At 42.4% G+C, this 23,314-nt stretch overlaps 1 protein-coding gene across 1 annotated transcript in view; it reads left to right on the top strand.

The window, feature by feature from the left end:
* Positions 1 to 23,314, top strand: part of csmd2 (CUB and Sushi multiple domains 2) — a 296,524-nt gene that overhangs the window by 234,041 nt on the left and 39,169 nt on the right. Inside the window, exons 44-56 of the mRNA XM_080862285.1 lie at positions 431 to 608; positions 1,851 to 1,996; positions 2,090 to 2,170; positions 2,693 to 2,806; positions 10,489 to 10,677; positions 11,488 to 11,634; positions 13,869 to 14,057; positions 15,084 to 15,269; positions 15,394 to 15,588; positions 15,728 to 15,901; positions 16,022 to 16,195; positions 18,940 to 19,113; positions 22,867 to 23,055. Of these exons, the coding sequence (XP_080718411.1) occupies positions 431 to 608; positions 1,851 to 1,996; positions 2,090 to 2,170; positions 2,693 to 2,806; positions 10,489 to 10,677; positions 11,488 to 11,634; positions 13,869 to 14,057; positions 15,084 to 15,269; positions 15,394 to 15,588; positions 15,728 to 15,901; positions 16,022 to 16,195; positions 18,940 to 19,113; positions 22,867 to 23,055 (2,136 nt within the window). The remainder of the gene's footprint in view (positions 1 to 430; positions 609 to 1,850; positions 1,997 to 2,089; positions 2,171 to 2,692; positions 2,807 to 10,488; positions 10,678 to 11,487; positions 11,635 to 13,868; positions 14,058 to 15,083; positions 15,270 to 15,393; positions 15,589 to 15,727; positions 15,902 to 16,021; positions 16,196 to 18,939; positions 19,114 to 22,866; positions 23,056 to 23,314) is intronic.

Here is a 23,314-nt window from a genome sequence, read left to right on the forward strand (position 1 = left end):
TTCCTGTCACTCAGAGTTTGCACACTCACACATATCTACCCCTTCTACACTTGCTGTACATATATACACACAAACACACACACACACACACCTCAAAAGCCTCGTCCACATGAAACCCTCGCCTCATCTCCATACTCCCTCTCTACTGCCCCAATGGGAAAGGGTTGAGGCCTTATCTTAGCAAAACACTCCATCCAAGTCCCCACTTACTAACAGGCTTTACTGGCTAATCTTTAGCTCAGACAAGTGCCTGGGCACCAGTCGAAAAGTGAAGGAGAGTGGGAAAGAGACACTGAGCAGAGAAGCAGGAGGAGAGAGGGATGAAAAACTCTTTTTTCGCTGATTGTGCCTGAATTATGTATCAACCCTAATGTATCTGTCCTGCCTATATAAAATATACACTTTCCCTGTCTTCACCGCCCTCTCTCAGTGCCTTGTGGTGGGAACATCACATCAGACAATGGGACCATCTTTTCCCCGGGTTACCCTGAGGAGTATCCAAGCTCAGCTGACTGCTCCTGGCTGATTACTGTGGCTCCTGGATTTGGCATCAAACTGAACTTCTCCCTCCTTCAAGTTCATGGGCCACACGACTTCATTACTGTCTGGTAAGAAATGACAGCGTAACAGGCTCCAGATATGCAGAAATAGTTTCAATGAGACAATGCGGACAGTTTGTTATTTTGAGGAAAGCAGTATTAAACTTCACCATCGTCTCAAAAAATTCTCAAGAACTTGTTATCAGGCTTTCTTTAATCTTTGATTATTTGTTGTTTTTGTCTTTTAATACGATGTGTTAAATACACTTTTGCCTTTGTGCTTGACTGAGCATCAGTGGGTAAAGCTTCCTTTCATCACCTCCATAATACATGGTTAAAATTGCCATATGTGGCACCAAAGCCAGGTTTTTGCATACACGATGTTTGCCAGTTCTAGTTGATCCTCCAAAGCTTCCAAAGGTCCCAGCTCTCAGTGAGACAGGAGGTCTGACTGCCAGCCAACCTGGCAACATGACCACATGAAAGATCCACATGGTTTTCTGGTGACATCTACGTTTAACTGTTTGCGCTACTCATAGAAATTTGTTTGAGGCTTTTTTAGACCACCGATAATTTAAGTCAACATGGCTAAAGCGAGCCAAAATGTCCACTTTCTATCGTATTGTTTCTCATCTCTAAATGGTCCCCGCTGTGCTGATCTTTCCCAGCTAGTTCCTACAGAGCCAAGATGGGGGACTATCTTGTTCCCCATTTTCCAGCTACCACCGCTGTGTATCTATCCACTGAACTACTGAGCCAAGGAAATGGGCCCCTTAATGGCGGCTTGGCTAGAGTGCTGTCAGGCAGAAGTCCCTAGCCAGCCGTTTCCAGAGCTGCTTGTAATCTCCCATGCCCAGTCTGACAGCCAAAGACAGATGGTTTTTAAGCTGAATGGTTGTGGCAGGAATCTGGGAGCTGGCTTAATCGGCCATGCCCACACCAGGGGACTGCCAAGGCTGGGCCACAGCTTCCAGAGACACTCCCTTTGGATAGCTGTTAGCAGGAGCACCACAGTCGAGACCTGTCACTCCACGCTTACTGTATCTCAAATTCTACCTTATTTTAACATAATCATCCAAAACAGGTGAGGGGTAATCTCTTTGGGTTTGTTGAAGTGTGAGCAGCTTGATTATACTCTTCTGAAGCTGCTTGACAATAATCTGGCATGTGGCTTAGTAGTTTGTTTGCATCACAGACCCTTAAGGTTCTTTATGGCTCCTATACAAGTGAGCTCTGGAGCATAGACTGGTGTTTCCAGTGTATTGTTGTTTTTGCATTTATGGTTGACTTGCAACATTCCTCCATTTTTAGGGATGGTCCACAAGAAACAGCCAGGAAACTAGGTGTGTTTACTGATGGAGAGCCCAACGACCCACCCAGCAGCACATCTAATCAGGTGCTGATACGGTTCCGTAGTAATACAGAGAAGGGTGGACTCTTTCGTATCAGCTATCAAGGTTTGTACATGGTGTGGATCTAGCTTTGTTTCTAGCTCTTGATTTACATACATTCTTTGTTTAACTCCTTTCATGTCTTTGATGCACTCACAGCTTACAGACTACAGTACTGCCTCCCTCCCTCCATCATTCCTAATGCTGAGATTCTGATGGCAAGCAAGGAATTTAAAATTGGTAGGTGGAAATGCTGTCACAATAAGACCCATGCACTTAAACACAATGGCACTGACACTTCTGCCTTTTTGTATTTAATGTTGTTCCCATGCAGATTTGCAGAACCGTAGCATTTTGAAGCATTCATGAAGCTTCTAACTTTGGCTGTTTTTATTGCCTAGGTTCGCTGAATACACAGTCCATTCAGACACACCTCAAATGCATCACCTAGGGCAGGTGGTCTCATTCCCTTTGAAGACAACAGAGATGAATTCCTGTTTCTGTATTTGTGTAGCTATTTGACCTTTATTATTCAGAGGCATAAACGTAGCAACACTGACATAGTGTCTGTAGGATCCCATGGGGATTTTTGTGTCCACAGATTCATCCCAGTTTTCACTGAAACACATGACTGATGATAACTTCTGTATTGTTATAGAATCCTTTATAAGGAGCACTTTTTACATGTATCATAACAGTTAATGCTACTGCTTCTGACCTTGACCTTGACTGTTGCTCTCCTTTGTCCATCACTGTTTTCAGGTGATATAGTGCGCTACCGATGTCTCCCAGGATACCAATTAAGTGGAAACAGCATCCTGACCTGTCGGCTAGGTACACATTTGGAATTTGAGGGCCCTCCACCCTCATGTGATGGTAAGTGTTTGTTTACAACTTGAAAACATCCTGGAGTACCATTGATATATCCCTGGATATCCTAGCTTTGAGCACACTTGTACACATCAAACAAGGGTTGGGAGGTGATTTTTGTGACGTATACAACACTGAGTTGGACACAGTATGGTGATGGGTTGTGAAGGATCTTGCAGAAGGCTAAAGCACCTTAACTAGTGTGCCCTACATCAAATTTGCCAATGTTCATAAGGTTGAGTCATCAGGGGCCACCAATGAGATCAGCTGGTCTACTGGGATTTTACCTCATGGCCTAAATATAAACTCACTGGCCACTTCATTAGGTATTACTGTTTAACTGCTCATTAGGACAAATATTTGATCACATGGTAGCATTTCATTGCATTTAGGCATGTAGACATAGTGAGGACAACCTGCAAAAATTCAATCCGAGCTTCAGAATGGGGATGAACGGTCATTTTAGAGATTTTGAATGTGGCATGGATTTGTTTCAGAAATTGTTGATATACTAGAGAAAATGCCTTACCAGAGGTCAGACTGTTTCGAGCTGATAATAACAACATGGAAAAATCACTGACTGGTCTGATGAGTCATGATCTCTGCTGCAACGTTTGGATAGTGGGGTCAGAAAACAGCATAAAGAACACGAAAGCACAGATCCATCCTCTGTTGTATTAAGAGTTCAGTTTGATGGTGAAGGTGTATTCGTTTTGGCAACATTTTCTTGACAATTTGGGCTTCTGTATGGCAGTTGTTTAATGCCCCTGCCTACCGCAGTACTGTTGCTGACTATGTCCATCCTTTTATGACCTCTTCTGGCTGCTTCTAGCATCATAACATGCCATGCCACAAAAGGCAAATAATCTTACACTGATTTTTTAACATGACATCGAGTTCAGTGTACTCAAGTGGCCTCCACAGTCACTAGATCTCAGTCAGATCCAATAGAGCACCTTTGGGATGTGGTGGGAGGGGAGATTCATATCATGAATGTCCAGCTGACAAATCTGCATTAACTGTGTGACGCTATCATGTATCATGTACCAAAATCTCTGAGAAATGTTTCAAGCACCAAGAAAAATAGGGTCTAACCTCTTCTAGCAACATGTAACTGCCACTAAGTGTATATTTTGCCTAAAAAGCACCAAGAAGACAAATGGGTTCTGCTGCTGTGAAATAAACAGTATGTCAGAACTATATATGGTATAGGTAAGTCCTACTGGTTATGAGTTCTTGTGATAGTTAAGACACTTTACTGTCAAAAGAAATAACTTACAGTATTCCAAAGTAATCCTATCTGCCTGTACCATTTTTATCCTCTCCTACATTTAAGCTGATCAAATAGCATCAAGCACATGGTGTAAAAAACACACATTCTACGTGCACCAGCACAGAAACAACAGGGCCAGTCTGAATATGAACACACAAAATGTTTAAGCACCAAATGCAGTGATGTGGTTTGTTTACATAATATATATCTTAAGATGCATCGAACCATTTTCGAGTCTGATGAATCATAATGTTTTATATGTAGCACAAGTCAACACTGCCTTCATCCTCCAAGAGGGACTGTATGAGTTTATTTTCAGCAGTGTTATGTATCCCTTAGCTCTAATCATGGACTGATGACTCAAACATGGAGCTTCGCCTCTTTTCTTGCTCCTGCGGGTACCCTTTTTTGCCTGTAGTCAGGGAGCGACAGCCAGATATCAGCTTGGTACCATTTCCCATCTTGGCGGATGATGCTTGGCTCCCGTGAGGCCGAGCGCGGCTGCTGTGGCGCTCTCTACATGCTGAGATATCGTCCTCCCAGAGGAATGCAGCACCCACCGCACGCGCTATAACATCGTAATGCTGCACGTTGTGCACGCTACTTTTCCTCGGGGCGAGAGTCTGGGTGCATAAAGGGGTTTGTGCTTCACAGTATCATAAAAGCGTATCTTTCATTTTCTTTCTTTCTTTCTTTATTGGAAATGTGTGTCTCATTTAAGAATGCTTCGTGTGTCCCGTTCTGTTTGTGGGTTAGGTGGTGGGCGAGAGGGAGGTTTAGGCGAAGTTTGATAAATGCAACTAATTTAGTGTACTAAATAGGAAAAATATGCAAAGCTCTCAGCATGAGGTGAAAAAGGAGAGAGATACAAAAAAGAATTAGACGAAAGCAAGAGGGTAATGAAAGGGGAAGAGGAACTATGTGTAGGCTAATAATGGAGATGTGGAAAGTGCTTAGGACACCCAGTGAGAGGCAGAACGGAGAATACCGAAAGTGTCAAAAAGCGAGAGGAACAAGGCAGTCCCTTGTATGTATGTTCCCTGGATTTATTTGCCACCCATTTTTACCCCACAGACAGATATTTGCACCTCTATATGTGCAAGAATAAGCCTACAGTGTTTACAATCATGGAACATTGGCAGATGGTTGCCCCTCCCTAAATCTAGTTCTGCTGAAGGGTTCTTCTTGTTAACAGGATTTTTTTTCTTCCCACCATCGCTAAGTGATTGCTCAAAGGGGTCATCTAATTGTTGGAGTTTTCTCTGTGTTGTTGTAGGCTCTTTAACTTATAATATAAAGTACTTTGAGGCAACTGTTGTTGTGATTTGGCGCTAAATAAATAAAATTGAATCAAACTAATGCATAAAATCCAGTAATTTTTTTAGGCTTTTAATATAGGTTCAGTTGCAAAATTCCCTTCAACAATTTGTTTCCCTTTGTGCTGACTAATGTACTGAGAACAGACAACCCACCTCCTGCTCCCCTTTTCTCCAGCTTTTATTAGCTTTTTTTAGGGAGCTGAAAGCAGAGAAAAAGTTAAAAGACGATGCTCGAATGAGAGGGAGAGAGAAGAGGGTCAAAAGATAAACCGATAGGAAGAGAGCAGTTTGAGTATAACTCTGGATACGCTGGAAAAAGCCAAAAACTGGCCTGGAAAAGATGGAGGAGAAATTGCTAAATGAGCAGAAGGGTAGTGAGTAAGTGAGAGTGGGGCTAGAGTTTAAAAGCAAGGCGAGAAAGGGAGACAGGGAGAGACTTAGTTGGAGGGCAGTGAATAGACGAAGAGCAACAGCTCATTGAAATGCAGGGGACATGCCGGCTGCAGCTGCACCTATCAAATCACCACTTCTAGCTCTGACAAGCAAAACCCTCCCTGCACATTTAGCAGCCCTCACTCCCCGCACACAAACACACACCGAGTCGCTGTATACGTATACTGTATGCACCTCCACGCCGGTCTAGCTGGTGTCTGGGTTACGCAGCGTTGGATGTTGTCATTCTGTGACAGTCTTCCAAGAGTGCAGCCCTGGAACCACTGCCGGGTCTGCAGTGTTCCTTGCCCCCTCGGCGCCAGCATCCTCTCTCATCCTCTGCATTCCCCTCCTCCCTCACTCGACACTCACTTCTCTCCCATGACTCACTAACATCAGACTTATGTTCTTACATAACACATGTAGCCTTTGTTCCCCAGACTTTCTTTGTCATTGTCTGAGGCTGCTTGAAAACAGAGCGCCGTGCATTCCCACACACTTTATAACACACAGGTGTCTGTCAATACCCAGATCTATCTGTCTCTACCTTCCCAAAAACCTGTCATACAGGCAGAGAAATAAAACCTACCATCATAAATATGTAAACACTGACACACAGTAACTTTAGTTTTTTAGCTGTTTAATTCAGAGAACAGTTGCCAGTCATCCAGATGGGTATTTGCTGCCATCGGAGCAACCGGTGGCTTGGTTCAGCATTTGATTTCCCTTCTATTTGATTACACTGGGTTGTATTGGACCCACGACCCTTAACTACATTTGCTGTCTGCAGAGACCACAGGGAGTTCAGGCATCACACACACAAAGCTGCAGCATCAGTACAAAGTGTTGCTTGAATTCATTAATGAAAACACAATGAGCTCTGATGAGTCCAAATCCCTGTGTTTATCCCCCAGACAGATTTCTGGTTAAAACCTGCATAATAATCCATCACATTACTTTCCCAGCTAGTTCTTCTTCCCCTCTGCTGTTGGACACATGAACAATAACCACATGATTGTCCCCGCCACTAACACATGACCCTACGCTGTGTCACTGCATCATTTCATGTTTGGCACTGATCACCACCTGCACTCATGTATATATCTTTCTACGTAGCACTCATAATTCTTATTCTCATGTATATATCTCATGTATATCTCATGCACATATCTTTCTTTCTACATAGCACTTTAATTCTTATTGTCTGCACTGAAGCACCGCAGCAATTTCCTAATGTTGTAAACCTCAACATCTGGCAATAAACCCATTCTGATTCTGATTCTGATTCTAGTTACAGTAGCTTTCTTCATCCCTGTCCCCTTTTGTTTTTCTCGCCTCTTCATTTATCTCTCTTCCGCTCCGATTTTTTCCCCCTCTCTCTCTGCCCCTGTCTTCTTTTGTTAGAATGGATTACAGCTACCCCCTTCGTTTCCCATCTTCATTGTCATCCCTGACTTCTAAGAGTTGTTAGGCCCTGATCCACATTAATACTTATGTTGTGGCCCTTCCTATTCATTCGTCTCGTTATCAGACCTCGGCTTATGCTAATTAAAAGCCATCTCAACGGCAATGCAGCAGTTCAAGCTTGATACATATAGTAGATTTATGTATAGGGGCAGTTTGATTGGGAAGATATTTGCAAACTTTGAACAGTTTCCCCACAAACAGAAGGGACGCTTCACAGAACGCTTTCCCTGCTGCCTGTTTATTCCGCTCCTCGTCTCATTAAAGTGAGATTTCATTTTGAGCTCTATCAGGGTTGATCTCACCTTGTGTGTCGAAGCACCCCCCCTCACACACACACACTTTCTTTTTCTTTTTCTTTTTTCCAGCTGTCAGATTTGTCCCCTAATACCCTTTTGTTTACAGCCAGAGTGATGCTTCATTTCAAAGTGGATTAGTTTAATAAGTAGCAGCCTATAGATAAGCGCCCCTGCCCATCTCTTTCCATCAGCTCCGAGACAAGCTGAAGGGAGTTTTGAAGACACATCCAGGCTTTCTGAAAGGTCACTGACAACACATATCTCATCCTCGGAGAATTGATCATTTAATGAACTTCACTCTTAGATTTTATATGCCACTTCCAGGTGCAATCACTTCCACTATCACTGACGGATTTAAACCTTTTTGACTCATATCCACTGAGGGGCTTGACGTTGTAAATGATTTTTGCAGACTTGGGGAATGTCTTCTCGGAATTTAGGATCATAGGTGATTAATGTTGCTTTACTTCCAGAAGTCGATGCCAGAAGTGGTACTTTGCCAGGCTATTTTCTTTTTTCTTTTTTTCTTTTTCTTTTTTTTTAGACAAAACTGCTGTTTTTGGTTGATGAAGAACACTGACAAATATTAATTGTTTGTTTGGAAGCATTATACTTAGGGAAATGTAGCAAATGCAACAAATGGTTACATTTGACAGAAAATAATTCTTACATGCCAGCTTACCTGACATTATCCGAAATTTCCTGAGGGAATAAATCCCATCTAGCTGACATGCCAACCCCAGTAAAACAAACGGGAAGAATTATTTGCAGATGCTGTTTAAACCAAGGCTTTCTGCCATATTTTTATGCAAATTTCATAATCTTTTTCCCCTATGAACACAGAGAAGATGATGAACAAACCAAGGCATGCACAACTGTTCATTCACACACACAGGCTCACCTATTTACAAGTTAATAGTCGCTTCACATTGCTCAAGAAAAGAGGCACACAGCTTGAGCTCCAGTCAGAGAATTCAGGATTTCTCAGCTGTTGTGAAGGACCTCAAAGTGCCAAGTGCTTCCTTTGCCCTAAGGTAAAACAGTGCATGGGTATTAAAATTGCAGCACACGGCAGATACTTTATACCCCAAGCAAAGTTTTCTGCCACATTTGTTTGACAAACACAAATGCTTGCAAAAAAATCTATGCACATGCAGAGAGAGCACCTGGTCGAGTAAGTGCTGTTTTAAGCGGTTTGTCAGTACATTTTTATGTATGTGTGTGTGTTTTTAATGATTTCTCCAATGAAAGAATTTAAAGCCTTTGGCGTGTAACAGCTTAAATATACTCTTTTTTTATTGCTATTAGTTGGAATGGATGTATTCATAATTTCAACAGGACTTAAACTGTTGGGTTGCACGTCTTTTGTCCTGTCTCCCTCCCTTCATCTCCGGGCTCGGCAGATGGCTGCCTCTCCCTGAGCCTGTTCTCTCCTGTTAAAAGGAGGTTTTTCCTTCTCGCAGTCACCAAATGCTTGTTTTTAGAGGCTCGTCTAACTGTTGGGATTTTCTTTCTATTGTTTTAGCGCCTTTACCTTACAATATAAAGCACCTTGAGATCACGTTGTTATATGGTGCCGTATAAATAGCAATGAATTGAGTCTAAGGAGGTTGGAAAGAAAATGATTGGACTTCTTTGAGGTTTTCTTGAAGATGTTGCACCTCTCATCCATAAGGCTTCCTCAGTTCTAAAATCAAAAGGTGGAGAGTCATCTTGCATCAGCTGACTTGATAGGGTCACATTATAGGATTGGGCAAGCCCTCACAGTGGTTTCACCCGAAACCTCTGGAGGTAATGACCTTCGCATTTTTTCCCATCTTGGCTCATGTGATGACACACATGATTAATAGTGGCTCAATGACCTTTCTAAGGGACAACCTCTGCTAAGGTTTATTCATGGGATTACCATGACTTGGATGACTTGAATTCAGTGCAATTTAAATTGAGTTGCAGCAGGGCTTCTGTGTTAAAACAGTTAAATACTGTTAGGTATGGCAAAATTTGTTCTTAGATAATTTTCTATGGAAACTATTGAAAGCTGTAATCACAGCAGTAGAAAAATCCTTTTTTAATGTTTGTGTGCAACTACAGAGATTTTTTTAGCTTTGTTGAAAGTGTTATTACACATCAGCTTCATCTTCTCTATGCATATAGACACAGTGAAGACAAGTAGTATTTAAACAAACAGTGTAGCTGTTGCATTGTGTCGCCATAACAGCATGTTGCATCCTTTCATTTTGCAGCTTGTTTATGGGGCTGCAGTGTGCATGCAGACATCTCTGTCAGATTAAAAGGTTGGCTTTACAGCACTGCAGCAAAAACACAACAGACAGGAGCGCTGCGTGCTGTCTGATAATATGGAATGAAACCACTAGAAAATGTCAAAGGATGTCATGGAGACGTCCTGCAAGAATGCAAATGACAGAGGGAGAAAATGAGATGAGCGGATGTATGAGGTCCGCCCAGACGTGCCTCTTCAAAAAGGCGCTTTGAGGCAGATGTGAGCGTTAACCACCGAGTTAGCATCACATCTGTCGCACACTCACAATGGGAAAAGAAGACGGAATACGCTAATGGCAAGTCAGTAATATTATGTAACGTATAAGCCGTTTCCTGGAGTGACTTAGCATGGACAGCTTTGTTTCCCCGAGACAGCATCAGGACCAGAATGACAATTAGCTTAGCTATGCTTTTAGTCACATTGAGTTGCCCTCCAGCAACAGTATGGCTCTAACCAATCCAATTTGTGTTTCAAGGTAAATTGATTCCACTAAAACAAATGAACAATCGCTGAATGTGATGCGCAATTATGAAACGACAATACAGGAACAGATCATCATTCCTGTAGGTCACAATAATAGATTTACGTTTTGTCTCTCTGCTGTTTCTTTCTGTCAACAGTGACGTGTCCCATGAACGAGATACTCACAGCCTCCACGGGCGTCATCATGAGTCAGTCGCCCGGCAACGGTTTTCCCCACTTTGAGTCCTGCTCCTGGGTGGTTAAGGTAGAACCCGGCTACAACATCACTTTCACTATCGAACATTTCCAGACCAGCCGTCAGTTCGATGAGCTTGAAATCTTTGATGGTGAGTGACTGCATCTGTTAAGACAGAGAACTTGTGTTCATCAGTGCTAACATAAACGACAGTGTTTATCTGTTTGTACCTGTTTGGTTTATACCATTACATTTCCTAGTGGTTTTCTTGGTCTGGATTACCAGCTGGACTCCCTGTGACATCTCCTTTCACATATCCCCTGGCAAAAAGAGTCATTTTCACAGATATCTGCAATTAAAGGCTAAAATAAGCCAGAAGGCTAAATCCACTATTCCCAACAAAGCTCTCTGCCACTGGTAACAGAAAATCAAATGTAGGCTCCCTTTTATGGTGACAGAACATCTACATCTGCCTTGTACATTTGCATGTGATTAGAGGTACAGTCAGCATCTCTGCCAGGCTGCTCTGAGAAAGTGGTGATCGTATACACTGGTGATGCTGATTAGTGCTTTTTATCTTCTGCCGAGTGTAGAGGAACAGACATTTGCTAACCTTGGGGCTGCCAAGCCAATTATGGACTGAAGTCTTATTTTTTTCCCCATCATTAGAAGATTAGGAAATTGTGATATTTTTCAAACTTCTGTGCTTCTGTTTGGATAAAGATAAATTCTGTGCAAATATATATATGTGGATATATATATATATATATATGTATATAAATTATGTGTCCTCATTACATTTTTGTTTTTTACTTTTGACTAGAATATACTTTACAGAATTTATCTCACATTTATAGAACATAAAAGCTTAGATAAAAACCGTGCCTTTTTAGTAGTCTTGTGATTTTTACAGCTGGATGCCTCTCAAATCATCATTCCCCTCACCCATGTCTTCATCCAGGCCCATCCAGACAGAGTCCTCTCCTAATCACACTAAGTGGTAACTATTCCAGTCCGCTCAGCATCACCAGTTCCAGTAACAAAGTCTACCTGCACTGGTCCTTCGATCACACTACCAGCCACAAAGGCTTCCGCATACGCTACTCAGGTGAGTCTAAAGCAGCGATTTGCTAGCATGGGGTGCATGGCTTCTTTCGAAATCGAATTTCTCTAAAGTTTTCAAGTCTTTATGAAATTCAAGGCCAACACCGAAATGCTTAAAATGTGTGGAATGGCAGACATTGACAGCTTCATATGTACACTGGGGAATATTAACTTGATAATTCTGGACCTCGTTTGTAAATTCAGTCTCTTCAGTGGTGCGTTCGGTTTACTCTCTAAAGGAGACCAATATTTGGACTGCCAACTGCAGCTGAGATGACCAGAAATATCAGCCATCTCTATGACAACCTAGTGGGGGTGGTAGGCATCTGCAACACTTGGGAATTAGTAAACACTGTGTATTGTATTGCCTATTATTCCTCTGTTTTGTCCTGCTCCTGTGAAGGATCTGTTGGTATACGACACCTGCATAACTCGCTGTGAATTATGACTGTGTAAATATTTAAAAGGCTCCCTCCGTTCTGTATCAACACCACTCAGCCAGATTGACTAATCGTCTCTCTCCCCTCCTCTCAGCGGAGCTTTCTGTCTCCCCAACCGGATGTTCTGCCCTATTTTTCTTTTGCCTCGTTTAATATCTTCTTCCTAAGCACTGACGGATTTTGCTGTAGCGGGTTAAGCCACAGACTGAGGTCTGTTTGAGAACCCAAGAGTTGCCTCGGTCTGTATGGAATCACCTTTTGTGGTATCTTAGTGGGAAGGAAGAAACAGATAGGACTGTGTTCAGCTATGCTCCTCATCAATCCATCTTTTCTCTGAAGGGGAAGGTATTCCATTCCATTACTTCCTGTTTTTACTCTCCATCCAAGACTTCCCTCACTGTTTCACTCCATTCATCTTCTCCGTGGATTCAATTAACTTACAGTGAGCCCGACTCTGTCGGCAGCTGCAGGGTTGATTGCAAAAAGACAAACTGTATAACAGGGCAAGTAGAAATGAACACGGGCAAATGAGCTAGACCCAGATAGAAGTAAAGAACTGAACTCAAGGGTGGCTCAGAAGCCGCCAGTCACAGTGACTGACAGGAAAAGGCCTTGCAGAGGAACATATACAGTACCTTTGCAGGGTATTTAATTTGGGTTTGCATGTCTTCTTTTTCTTATCTGTGTAGTCATCAAGAAGAATATTAATGAGAAGCCATCCTCCTGATGAGAGTGGAGATGTCTGGCTCTTCAACATTAAGCTCAGACACTACTTTTGACAGCCCAAGGCCTGCACTGAACTGCCGTGTATCATCGCCTAAGAAATCTAACATCTTTCTTAGTGAACCTCAGTGTCAAATTCTGCATAAAGTGTGTTTTATCTAACATCTCTTCTGTGCCACAAAAAGGTCTGTCAGCTCACTTGAAAAGGCTCAAATTACCTCTCGCCTTGGGAAAAAAAATGTTTCAAGGTAGCAACAGTTTAAAAATGGGCAAAAACATCCTAACCTTTGACATGGCTTTAAGATTTTATACAGCAGGGAAGAGTCATCTGATTGTCTGTTTTTAAAAAATTCACACTAACTTGAAAGAGAGGCCATTTCCATTCCCACATGTTAGCAAGTTGAATTTAAATTAGCATTTTTCTAAAAATGTAATGCAGTCAGCAGTTCCCACAGCGAGCGTCATTTCCTATGTCCCGTTATCCCGTTGCATAAATTGAAAACCGTTTTGACAATCTGTGTTTCTTTACTTAAACTCCCTCAATCTTCAGCTGATGTGCAGTGATGTGCCACGCTATTGTGAAATCTGCAAAAATACAGTTTAGGCCTGGGAGCCTTCAGTTCTTTGGAAACCTGGACTCCATCGTCGGCACCATTTGCCATGATGAATGATCATCGCCGCTACCAATTTTAACCGAAAACAACAACATACACTTTGTTCCTGCTTTTTTGTACCCGTCACTTTTACGAATCTCCTCTGGGGTGTCTGACAAACTCCAGCTTTGCTTTGCAGAACAATATTTTTCTTTAATCAATTTTTCTTGTCTCAAGTAGTTTTGGGGGGTTTTGCCAGAAAGAAATTGCAGGTTAACACTTGTATAAATTCATATCCTCCTTTATGTCACCTGGGGTAGAAGATGAAAAAGGGATCTGGGACTATTGAAAGAACATTAATCTGTCACCTTTTTTTTAACAACTGCATCTTATTGGCTCGTGATTGTTTGTTGTCCTCATTGAACTCAATTTTATCTTTTCCTGTATCTTTTCTTTCTTTCTTTCTTTTTTTTGTGTCAAAGCTGCCTACTGCAGCCCTCCAAACAGCCCAGTAAATGGCACAGTGCACAGTCTGACAGGCACAAAACTCGGCAGCACCCTGCGTTTCAGCTGTGACCAGGGCTTTCGTCTTATTGGCCAAAGCAGTGCCACCTGTACGCGGACTGCACAGGTGATCTACCAGTGGAACGCACCGGTCCCGCTTTGCCAAGGTGAGCGGTCGGCAGCAGTAACTGATGAGTAAATAACAAATATGTTTAATAAAATCAGTAAAGGGGTCAGATAGTTTTGATTGGCCTCGATATTTTGCTCATAAAACTATTTTCACCATTATCCTTCTGATTCAGCATCTACTCTCGCACTGTTTCTCAAAAGTAATGAATTGCTCAAGTTTTAGCACACTTTAGCTAATTGGGATTCAAGAAGACATTGTGATAGCATGATTTGATAAAAACGTTTCTCTGAATCTCTGAGATTAGAGTTTGATGATGTCACCTGCAGCCCTAAGACGGTTTTAGAGGATGCACACTTCATTGTTGCTTTAGAAGATCTTCAGTTCAATTGCTTTATGTGTTAATCTGCTGGGTTTTAGCCTGTTGTTTGCTTGTCACTTTTTGAAAACGTCCAGCAGTTTAATCGATCTTTGAAACTCCCCATATTTAACAAAAACTACACAGATGTTTGATTGAATTGCTTGTTGAAAGAAAATAAATAAATAAAACAAAACAAATAAAACCACAGAGTTGTAATATATGTCTATTTTAAAAATTACTAAGTAGCATTTTAGATTTCACAAGGCTATTGTGTCACATTCATCGAGTTCCAATATCAGTGAAATGTGTTTGTGTGCGTGTTCAGATTTTCGCCTTTATTCTATAACAAAAGCATGAAATCTAAAAGCTCTATTTCCACATTCTACTTTCCACCAGCCCTGCTAACAAAATCAGCTGAAGCATAAACTCAGAGCCGCCAGTGCCAGCCATTCAGTGTCTGGTCAAGTCTGCACCAGGTGTAATCTCCACATGAATTGCATGTGTTCTCTCTACACTAGACTGTTTATATTGTGCAGATGGTGGCCCAAGCTAATGTTTACTGCACATCGGTGAAGGCTTTCACAGTGTGTTTGTACAGGAAGCCAGTTGTTAGCTAAGCACCCTGCATACAAAGATGGTTTGTGCATTTTAGTTTTTGATATCTTACCTACCTGCTGCATTTCCCCCCCTTTATTTCTTTCCCAGTCATGTCCTGTGGGATGCCAGTTCCTCCTGTTAATGGCAGCATTGCTGGCCAGGACTTCTCTCTAGGAGCCAGAGTCACCTATCAATGTAACCCTGGATTTCGGCTCTCGGGGCCCATCACCACCTCAGTGATCTGTCAGGAGTCTGGGAGGTGGAGCCCCATAGAGGCCCCACCTAGATGTATTCGTGAGTATAGTAGTGGTTTGCAGTCACAAGTAGAAAAAAACCCAAATCATTACAAAAAACCCACCACCAACAAGAAAAAAAGAATTAATCTGAATGAATTATGGTTTGATCTTTGATCTTCCAGCTGTCACCTGCCCCGACATTGGTCACTCTGCAGTGGAACATGGGAGATGGAGGCTAATCTATGGGACTCAAAACCAATATGATGCTATCATGATGCTCACTTGCGACCCAGGATATTATTACAGAGGTCAAAGGGTAATTCGCTGCCAAGCCAACAGCACATGGAACTATCCAAATCCTCGCCCAGTTTGCGAGAGTGAGTGTAAACAGTTTTCTTACTTTAAAGACTTTTAACATCTTGCTCATCTGACCCAAACAAAAAGAATGGAGCCAAACAGAACTGTTTTCTAATCAATGGGAATCTATACCCATTTGTGTTTTTCCCCCCATTTCAGTCATCTCCTGCGGGGACCTCGGGACTCCACCGAACGGACACAAGATTGGAACCCTTACTGTGTATGGAGCTACAGCTATTTTCTCATGCAACACGGGCTATACCTTGGTGGGCTCTCGGGTGCGAGAGTGTATGTCCAACGGGCTTTGGAGTGGAACACAGGTCCAGTGCCTGGGTGAGAGCTTAAACACCCTAAAATGTTTTACTACTTTCCATGTGTCCTGCACTTTGCTTCAAGCATTATTAGCAACACTTACGTGGGACTTTTTCTTTTTTTTCTCTTGCTCATCCTCAGCGGGCCATTGTGGTACTCCAGAGCCAATAGTGAATGGCCAGATCATTGGGGAGAATTATAACTATCGAGGCAGCGTTGTGTACCAGTGTAACCCAGGATTTCGGCTCATTGGAGTGTCAGTGCGAGTCTGTGAACAGGATCACCACTGGTCAGGACATACTCCTGTTTGTGTTCGTAAGTGCCACAGCAAACACCTATTATTTGTAAAGCTGTGTGTGTTGTAAGCTAGTGCGTGTCTGACTTTCTCTCTCTGCTTAAAGTGCCGTAGTGATTTTTAGTAAATGGACACACATGTTGTCTTGTTCTGATCATAACTCACTAACTGACTGCCAGTTCATAGTGATTATACTTGGGCCTGCTGGCACTAATCACCAGTTATTTTATTGCTGCAAGCATTTTTACTTAGAAGCTTCTATATATGTTTTGCACTTTTACTTACAAAGACAAAATTATTATTCCAAAAGAATGCATGGTATTTGTCTTTTAATACAAATAATTTTGTAAGAAGATTACTTTACAAGATGCCAGCAGTTAAATAATAATAATAATAATAATACATTTTATTTAAATAGCGCCTTTCAAAGCACCCAAGGACACTGTACAACAGATAAAAACTGGAAATATACACAATGATAAGAATAGAAGATAAAAGTTAAAACATACAGAAATTTAAGAATAGGCAATTTTAAACAAATGAGTTTTAAGGGTGGACTTAAAAAGAGAGAATGAGCTAATATTTCTGAGGTCCGGGGGTAGGGAATTCCAAAGTCGAGGGGCAGAGCAACTAAAGGCCCTCCCTCCCATTGTGATCAGACGAGCAGAGGGAACAGAGAGAGAAAGAGAAGATGAAGATCTGAGGCAGCGGGATGGGAGCTTCATCTGTAATAAGTCAGAGAGGTACGGTGGAGAGAGAGAGTGAATAGCCTTGAATGTATACAGAATTATTTTAAAATGGATGCGAAATTTGACCGGGAGCCAGTGAAGTTGCTTCAGGATTGGGGAGATGTGGTGGGTAGAAGAAGTCCTAGTAATAATACGGGCAGCAGAGTTCTGGACACGTTGGAGCTTGTTGATAGATTTTTGTGTGAGGCCAAATAATAATGAGTTGCAGTAGTATCTCTATAACAAGATTATGGATGAGAATGGCAGTGGCGTAAGGTGTGAGGAAGGGGCGGAGGCGATTAATGTTACGGAGTTGGAAATATGCTGCACGTGTAATATTATTGATATGCGAGTTAAAGGATAATGTGCTATCGAGAATGACACCCAAGCTTTTCACAGAAGGAGAGATAGGGACCAGCGAGTTATTGATGGTGAGAGAGAAATTGTTAATTCTGGATAGCAGTCGTTTGGTGCCAACCAGAAGAAGTTCCGATTTATTGCTGTTGAGTTTAAGAAAGTTGGAGGAGAACCAAGAATTGAGTTCAGCTAGACAGAGGATAAGGGAGGGTGGAGGAAGAGTAGAGTCAGGTTTGGTAGAGAGATAGAGCTGGGTGTCATCGGCGTAGCAGTGGAACTGAATATTATATTTACGAAAAATATATCCGAGTGGAAGAAGGTAGATGATGAAGAGAAGGGGCCCGAGGACAGATCCCTGGGGCACGCCAGTGGATAAAGGAGAAAGTTGAGAAGTGAAGGATTTTAATTGAATGAACTGAGTGCGATCAGATAGATATGATTTAAACCAGGCTAGTGGAGTGTGAGAGAGACCAATAGAAGCTAATCTGCTAAGGAGAATGGGATGAGAGATGGTGTCAAAAGCTGCACTCAGATCAAGAAGAATAAGGATGGAGAGGAGACCAGAATCAGCTGCTATAAGAAGGTCGTTTGTTATTTTTATAAGAGCAGTTTCAGTGCTATGTAAAGGACGAAAGCCGGACTGGAACTGTTCGTAGAGGTTATTATCAGTTAGGTGAAGATGGACTTGTGAAGCAACTATTTTTTCAAGGATTTTTGAGAGAAATGGTAGATTGGAGATAGGACGAAAGTTATTAAAGTTGTTGGGATCTAGACCAGTTTTTTTCAGGATTGGGGTAATAGCAGCAACTTTGAAGGAAGCAGGAACAGTTCCAGTGGTGAGTGAAGAGTGAATAATAGCAGATATGAGGGGAAGGAGAGGGAGTAAGCAGGCTTTAACGAGGACAGTGGGGATAGGATCGAGCTGGCAGGTAGAAGGCTTTGATTTATGGATGAGATCAACAATATCAGCTAAGGATGGAAGTTGAAAAACAGAGAGGAAGTGAGAAGGGGGGGGAGTTAGGACAGAGAAGCTACATTGAGCATTAGGGTCCAGGTCTAAGTGTATTTTATGAATTTTATCCTCTATAAGAAAACTGGCCTTACTATTCATAAGGATATGTTTAATAACCACGTTCTGTTTTACCAGGAATGTATTAGTCAAACCAAATCTGCTTACTACTCTGCTATTGTCTGCTCAAGTAAGAACTCTACCAAGACCCTTTTCTCACTATTCAATTCTTTTAACAGGCCACCTGATTCTCTCCCTGCTCATCTCTATTCATCTAACTTCTGTGATGCTCTAATGCTATTCTTTATGGCGTTCAAGCTGTCGGCCTTTAGCTTTCAGTAGCCGGAGTTCAGGGGTGTACCAGGGTGCAGAGCGAGAAAAAAGTACAGTTCTGGTTTTTTGTGGAGCCAGGGAATTTAAAATACTACTAAGGCTATGATTATAAAAAAGTACCAGGTCCTCTTGAATAGCTAAATTGTTAGAAGACAAGCAGCTAGAAAAAGCAGAGGAAAAAGCAGACATGTCACTGGTGTAGAGCCTGTGGCTTTAGTATCTTTTGTTTTGTTTTGTAATACAGGCCTTACTAAGGTGGTGGTGTTAAGCCCATTCATTCACTCAACTGCTCAGCAAGTGTGTAGACATGACTTTCTTTCTCCCTTGACTCTCTCAGCCATCACCTGTGGCCACCCTGGCAACCCTACCGTTGGTATGACCCAAGGAACCCAGTTTAACCTAAACGATGTCGTGCGTTTCATCTGCAATACTGGATACGTTCTACAAGGGGCTGTAAAATCGACTTGCCAGGCCAACGGGCAGTGGAGCAACATCCTACCCAGGTGTAAAAGTGAGTGCCAAATCAATGCTCAGTACCTTATTGCTGAAATTCCAAGAATACATGTGAAGATAAAAAAATATATATGTGCGGGATGTCATCTTTTACCAGATCCTGTGACCAGTGTGATGTTCATTATTTCATTAAAAGCAAAGGAAACAAAGTTGGTTAACAGCCGTGTGTAGACAAACTAGTGTGACAGTTTATCCACGACAACTCCATCATTTCAAAATATATGTATCCATTTTTAATATAAAAAGAAATGATGACCTCACAGCCCATTGTTCGCTAGTGATCCTAGTTTCAGTCACTGTGCTAATGTACTGTTTATAAGGTTGTAGAAACCTGCAGTCAGCTGAGACTGAAGAAGTTCCAGCTGAAAAGTTTCTCCCACTGAAAACGCAATGACCAGATGCGTTGTGGAAAGTTGTGGAAAGAGACGACAGTTAAAAATACATAAATGCAAAAAAAAAACCCATAGCTTTTGATTCCAAAATAAAAATCTAATGCAAATTCCAGATTTTTAATAATATGAATACAATAATAATAATGACAGTGCATTAGGAGCAGTTGTTGACTTGAAGCTTTATCAGAAAGGAAAGTTTAAGCCTAACCTTAAAAGCAGTGTTTGTCATGAATTCAAACTGGGAGCTGGTTCCACAGAAGAGGGGCTCTAAGCTGAAGGCTCTGCTTCCCTTTCTATTTTTAAATACCCTGAGAACCACAAGTAAGCCTGCACTCTGAGAGCAAAGTGCTCTGTTGGGGTGATACAGCACTATGAGGTCTTTAAGATAAGATGGGACCTGATTATTCAAGACCTTGTATGTGAGGAGCAGGATTTTAAATTCAATACTAGATTAATAAGAAGCCAATGAAGAGAAGCTAACGTGGGAGGAATATGCGCCCTCTTTGTCATCCCTGTCAGTACTCTTGTTGCACCAGTCTGGATCAGATGGATCAAAGGCTGAGATAATAATGAGTTACAATAGTCCAGCATTAGGCACAAGTCTTGTTGAGGTATTCAAAACCACGCTAGCGTTGGTACCTGATGCAAAAAGTGAGTTTGTATCTACACCCTTGCTTATGGAGGTGCAGGTATTTTTTACTCTCCCCCAGTCACAATGAGAGCGCAGGCGAAGCACAGCAGCATCTGGGGAGAGGAAGAGTTTAACTGACACGTATTAGAGGAAAATGAAATGAAACTCAAAGAGAAGACCCGATCATTTAATTACCGCAGTTTCAACCATATGGTCCGTGGAGGTTCTGGGTAATATTTACATGTCGTATTATTTCCTCTTAGCCTAGCTGCCTCTGTTACACCCTTAGGCTCACCTGTCTGTCAGAGAGACAAAGTCAGTTAATAACCATGCAGAGAGAGCCAAGAAACAATCGCAGAATCCTTGAGCTTGTATGAAAGGCAGCCGCCTTTGGAGACCGGCGTCCTGGCTTTAGCTCTGAATAAGAAGTACCCTGCTTTGCTTTGAATGAGCGAGGCAAGGACTTTTAATTTGACAGTGTTTTCGTGACAAGCGGCGCATCTCAGGCACTCGTGTCTGTCTCTAAGTCCGTACTAACTGAGGCTGTGTGACAGGCGCAGAAACGGGCCGCTCGCAAGGTCGGGCCCTAAATGTGACAAGACAGTGACAGAACCGGAGACTGATGGACTCATGAGTTTGTTTTAAATGAGGAGAAAAAGAATGTGGCCTCTTTTTTTTCCCGACACTTCTGATGGGATGGGGAGGTTACAAGTATCACAGGAATGCTTCTTTGGTTAATAAAAAAGGGGAGAAGCACATTTGGCTGCTGCATGCATAAGCAGGCGAGATTTTCTCCCAGACATACGCTTTAAATCTCTTCGCTCTAGCAGTGACATCATATTAGCATTGGCCTTGTTTCGATGCAGATGCTGACTCTGAGGGGGCTTTTTTTTATGTGAATGCTGTGTTGGTGGAGGATGCGTGCGTTCGACGGCCATTATCCCCACTGTTGATGTGGAGACATAAGTAGCTTAGAGGTCTCGTTGTCAATCAGATTTATCACCGTAATTATAGCAATCGAGGCGTATTTAGTGAAGTGTGCTCTCCTGTCTGGCATGTACTTCCTCCCTGAGTGGAAAACTGTGCAGTAATAACACCTCAGTTCTAACTAAACCTTTAGCTTTTCTCTTAGATGAAAACATAGAGAGAAATAGACGCAGAAGGCAGAAAAAAGGGGTAAGGGCGGGAGTCAGTCAGACAAAGCTAATGATTTCCATGGTCTAGATTTTAACTATAAGAGTTCGTAGGTGCCATCAATAATGCAGGGAACACGAGAGCACCGTCAGTGCAGCCAGTCTTCTGCCCCTCTTTAATCACCAATTTTAGTTGCAGCTATACTTGCCTTTCTTGGAAGACTCGTGCGTGTTTGTCTTTCGGTGATAAAAGCGAAGAGACGCAGGATAGAAAAAAAGACCCTTTGACATACCACTTACAGGGCTGTTACTTGACAGAAGGCCAAGAGGAGGAGAGGGTAACCAGGGTCCCCGCTTCTGAGTTGAACAGAGATGAATTACCTCATCCCTTCTTCCCCTCTCCCATTTTAGTCGTCTTTTCCTTTCATCCTTTTACTTCCCCTCTCTCCACACACAAGAATTTACCAGGAGGTCAGTCATTTTAGATGAGTGTTGGATCGCTTTGGAGTGTCTCTGTGTGTCTGTGTGTGTCTGTGTGTGTGTGTTGCCTGAGTACATTTTTTCAAAAACTGAATTCCGAGCTTGGAAAGCCTCGCGCTGAAGCAGCTCCACTGCTTCAAATGCGCTTTGTAGTGTTATTATGCGGTAAGTTGTAAATGATGGCACCACAGGTCAGCGCTCCGATGGAAGGAATACATTATAATAGGTATTTGGGGGATGATTTAGCTGTGCTGGCCAGCTTGGGAGCAGGAGAATGAGCAAGCTTTTAGGCACATTAGCATACAATAGGTTCATTTTGGCTGTAGCTAAGGCATACTCATGGGGGCGAGACTGGCAAGGCCAACTGGGGCATAATGGCTGCGTGGGCACTCCCAGACAGCGTTGTAGAGGCCATTAGAACTTTGGCTCCGTAGTACACATTTAGTGGCGGTTAACGGTATAGACTAGAAAGCAGCTGCTCCCCAATGTGTGCTGACTTTGTCGAGGTAATATCAGATTTCAGTTTGCTTGCTTTGGTAACATTCTTCAGCTCACATTCTGTTACGACTTTTAGTATATTCGCCACAATCAGGGCCTATTTCTCACTAACTTTGTACAGCACAGCCCTCCACCCTCTCCCGTGCTGTCCCTCACTCATCCCTCATTCTCCCCTTCCCTAACTCTCTCCATCTGGTGTTAAACTGACATGGTGCCTCTTCTCCTGTGAGCTTTCCATCCATCACCATCTCTGCACCACGACGGCCGGCAGGAGACTGCCTCTAATGAAGCAAATGTTTATTTCCGGAGTCTGCCTCCTACTTCATTTGGATTGGGGTGGATAGATGGATGGGCGGAAGGAGTCGATGGGGAAAGTAATGGACAGAGTTGGCATGAAGAAAAATAAACCAAAAAAACTATGCTTCTAAAACTGAGTCTCTATGTGGGAGACAGTCATATCAATATCAGGACATGTGGTCTATTACCAGTATGAGAGTCTTCTTTCATCTTTCTTGCTATTAACTGTAAAAAGGAAAATGTAAATGCTTATTGCTTAATGTGTTGTTTTTTGCAGTCTCGCTAACTCCCTCGCTCCCCTCTGTGTTCCTTTCTTTCAGTTGTTAACTGCACAGAGCCAGGACATGTGGAGAACAGCATTAGGCAGGTACTGTCCAGCGGGCCGCATCGCTACAGCTTCCAAACCACTGTGTCATATCGCTGTAGTCCAGGCTACTACCTGCTGGGCACCAGCTCGATCTCCTGTCAGGGAGATGGCACCTGGGACCGCTCCCTACCCAAATGCCTGTGTGAGTAATCTCTGGGTTGTTGTAGGTGATGAGGCATATTGTTTTGTTTATTTGTTTGCATTATACACTGAATAAGATCACTTAGATCACATCCAGCTGATCAGAGCAGACTCATAAATTAGTACAAATAACACATTTTAAGGAAATCAGTGTATTTATATCGGCTGATATTTCAGATACCGGTAGTGAAAATCCAATATTGGTTGAACTCTTCCTGAACAGTTATACAGGGAGTGCAGAATTATTGGGCAAATGAGTC

Source organism: Rhamphochromis sp. 'chilingali' (genome assembly GCF_963969265.1).
Source record: "Rhamphochromis sp. 'chilingali' genome assembly, chromosome: 17".
Classification (NCBI taxonomy): Eukaryota; Metazoa; Chordata; class Actinopteri; order Cichliformes; family Cichlidae; genus Rhamphochromis; species Rhamphochromis sp. 'chilingali'.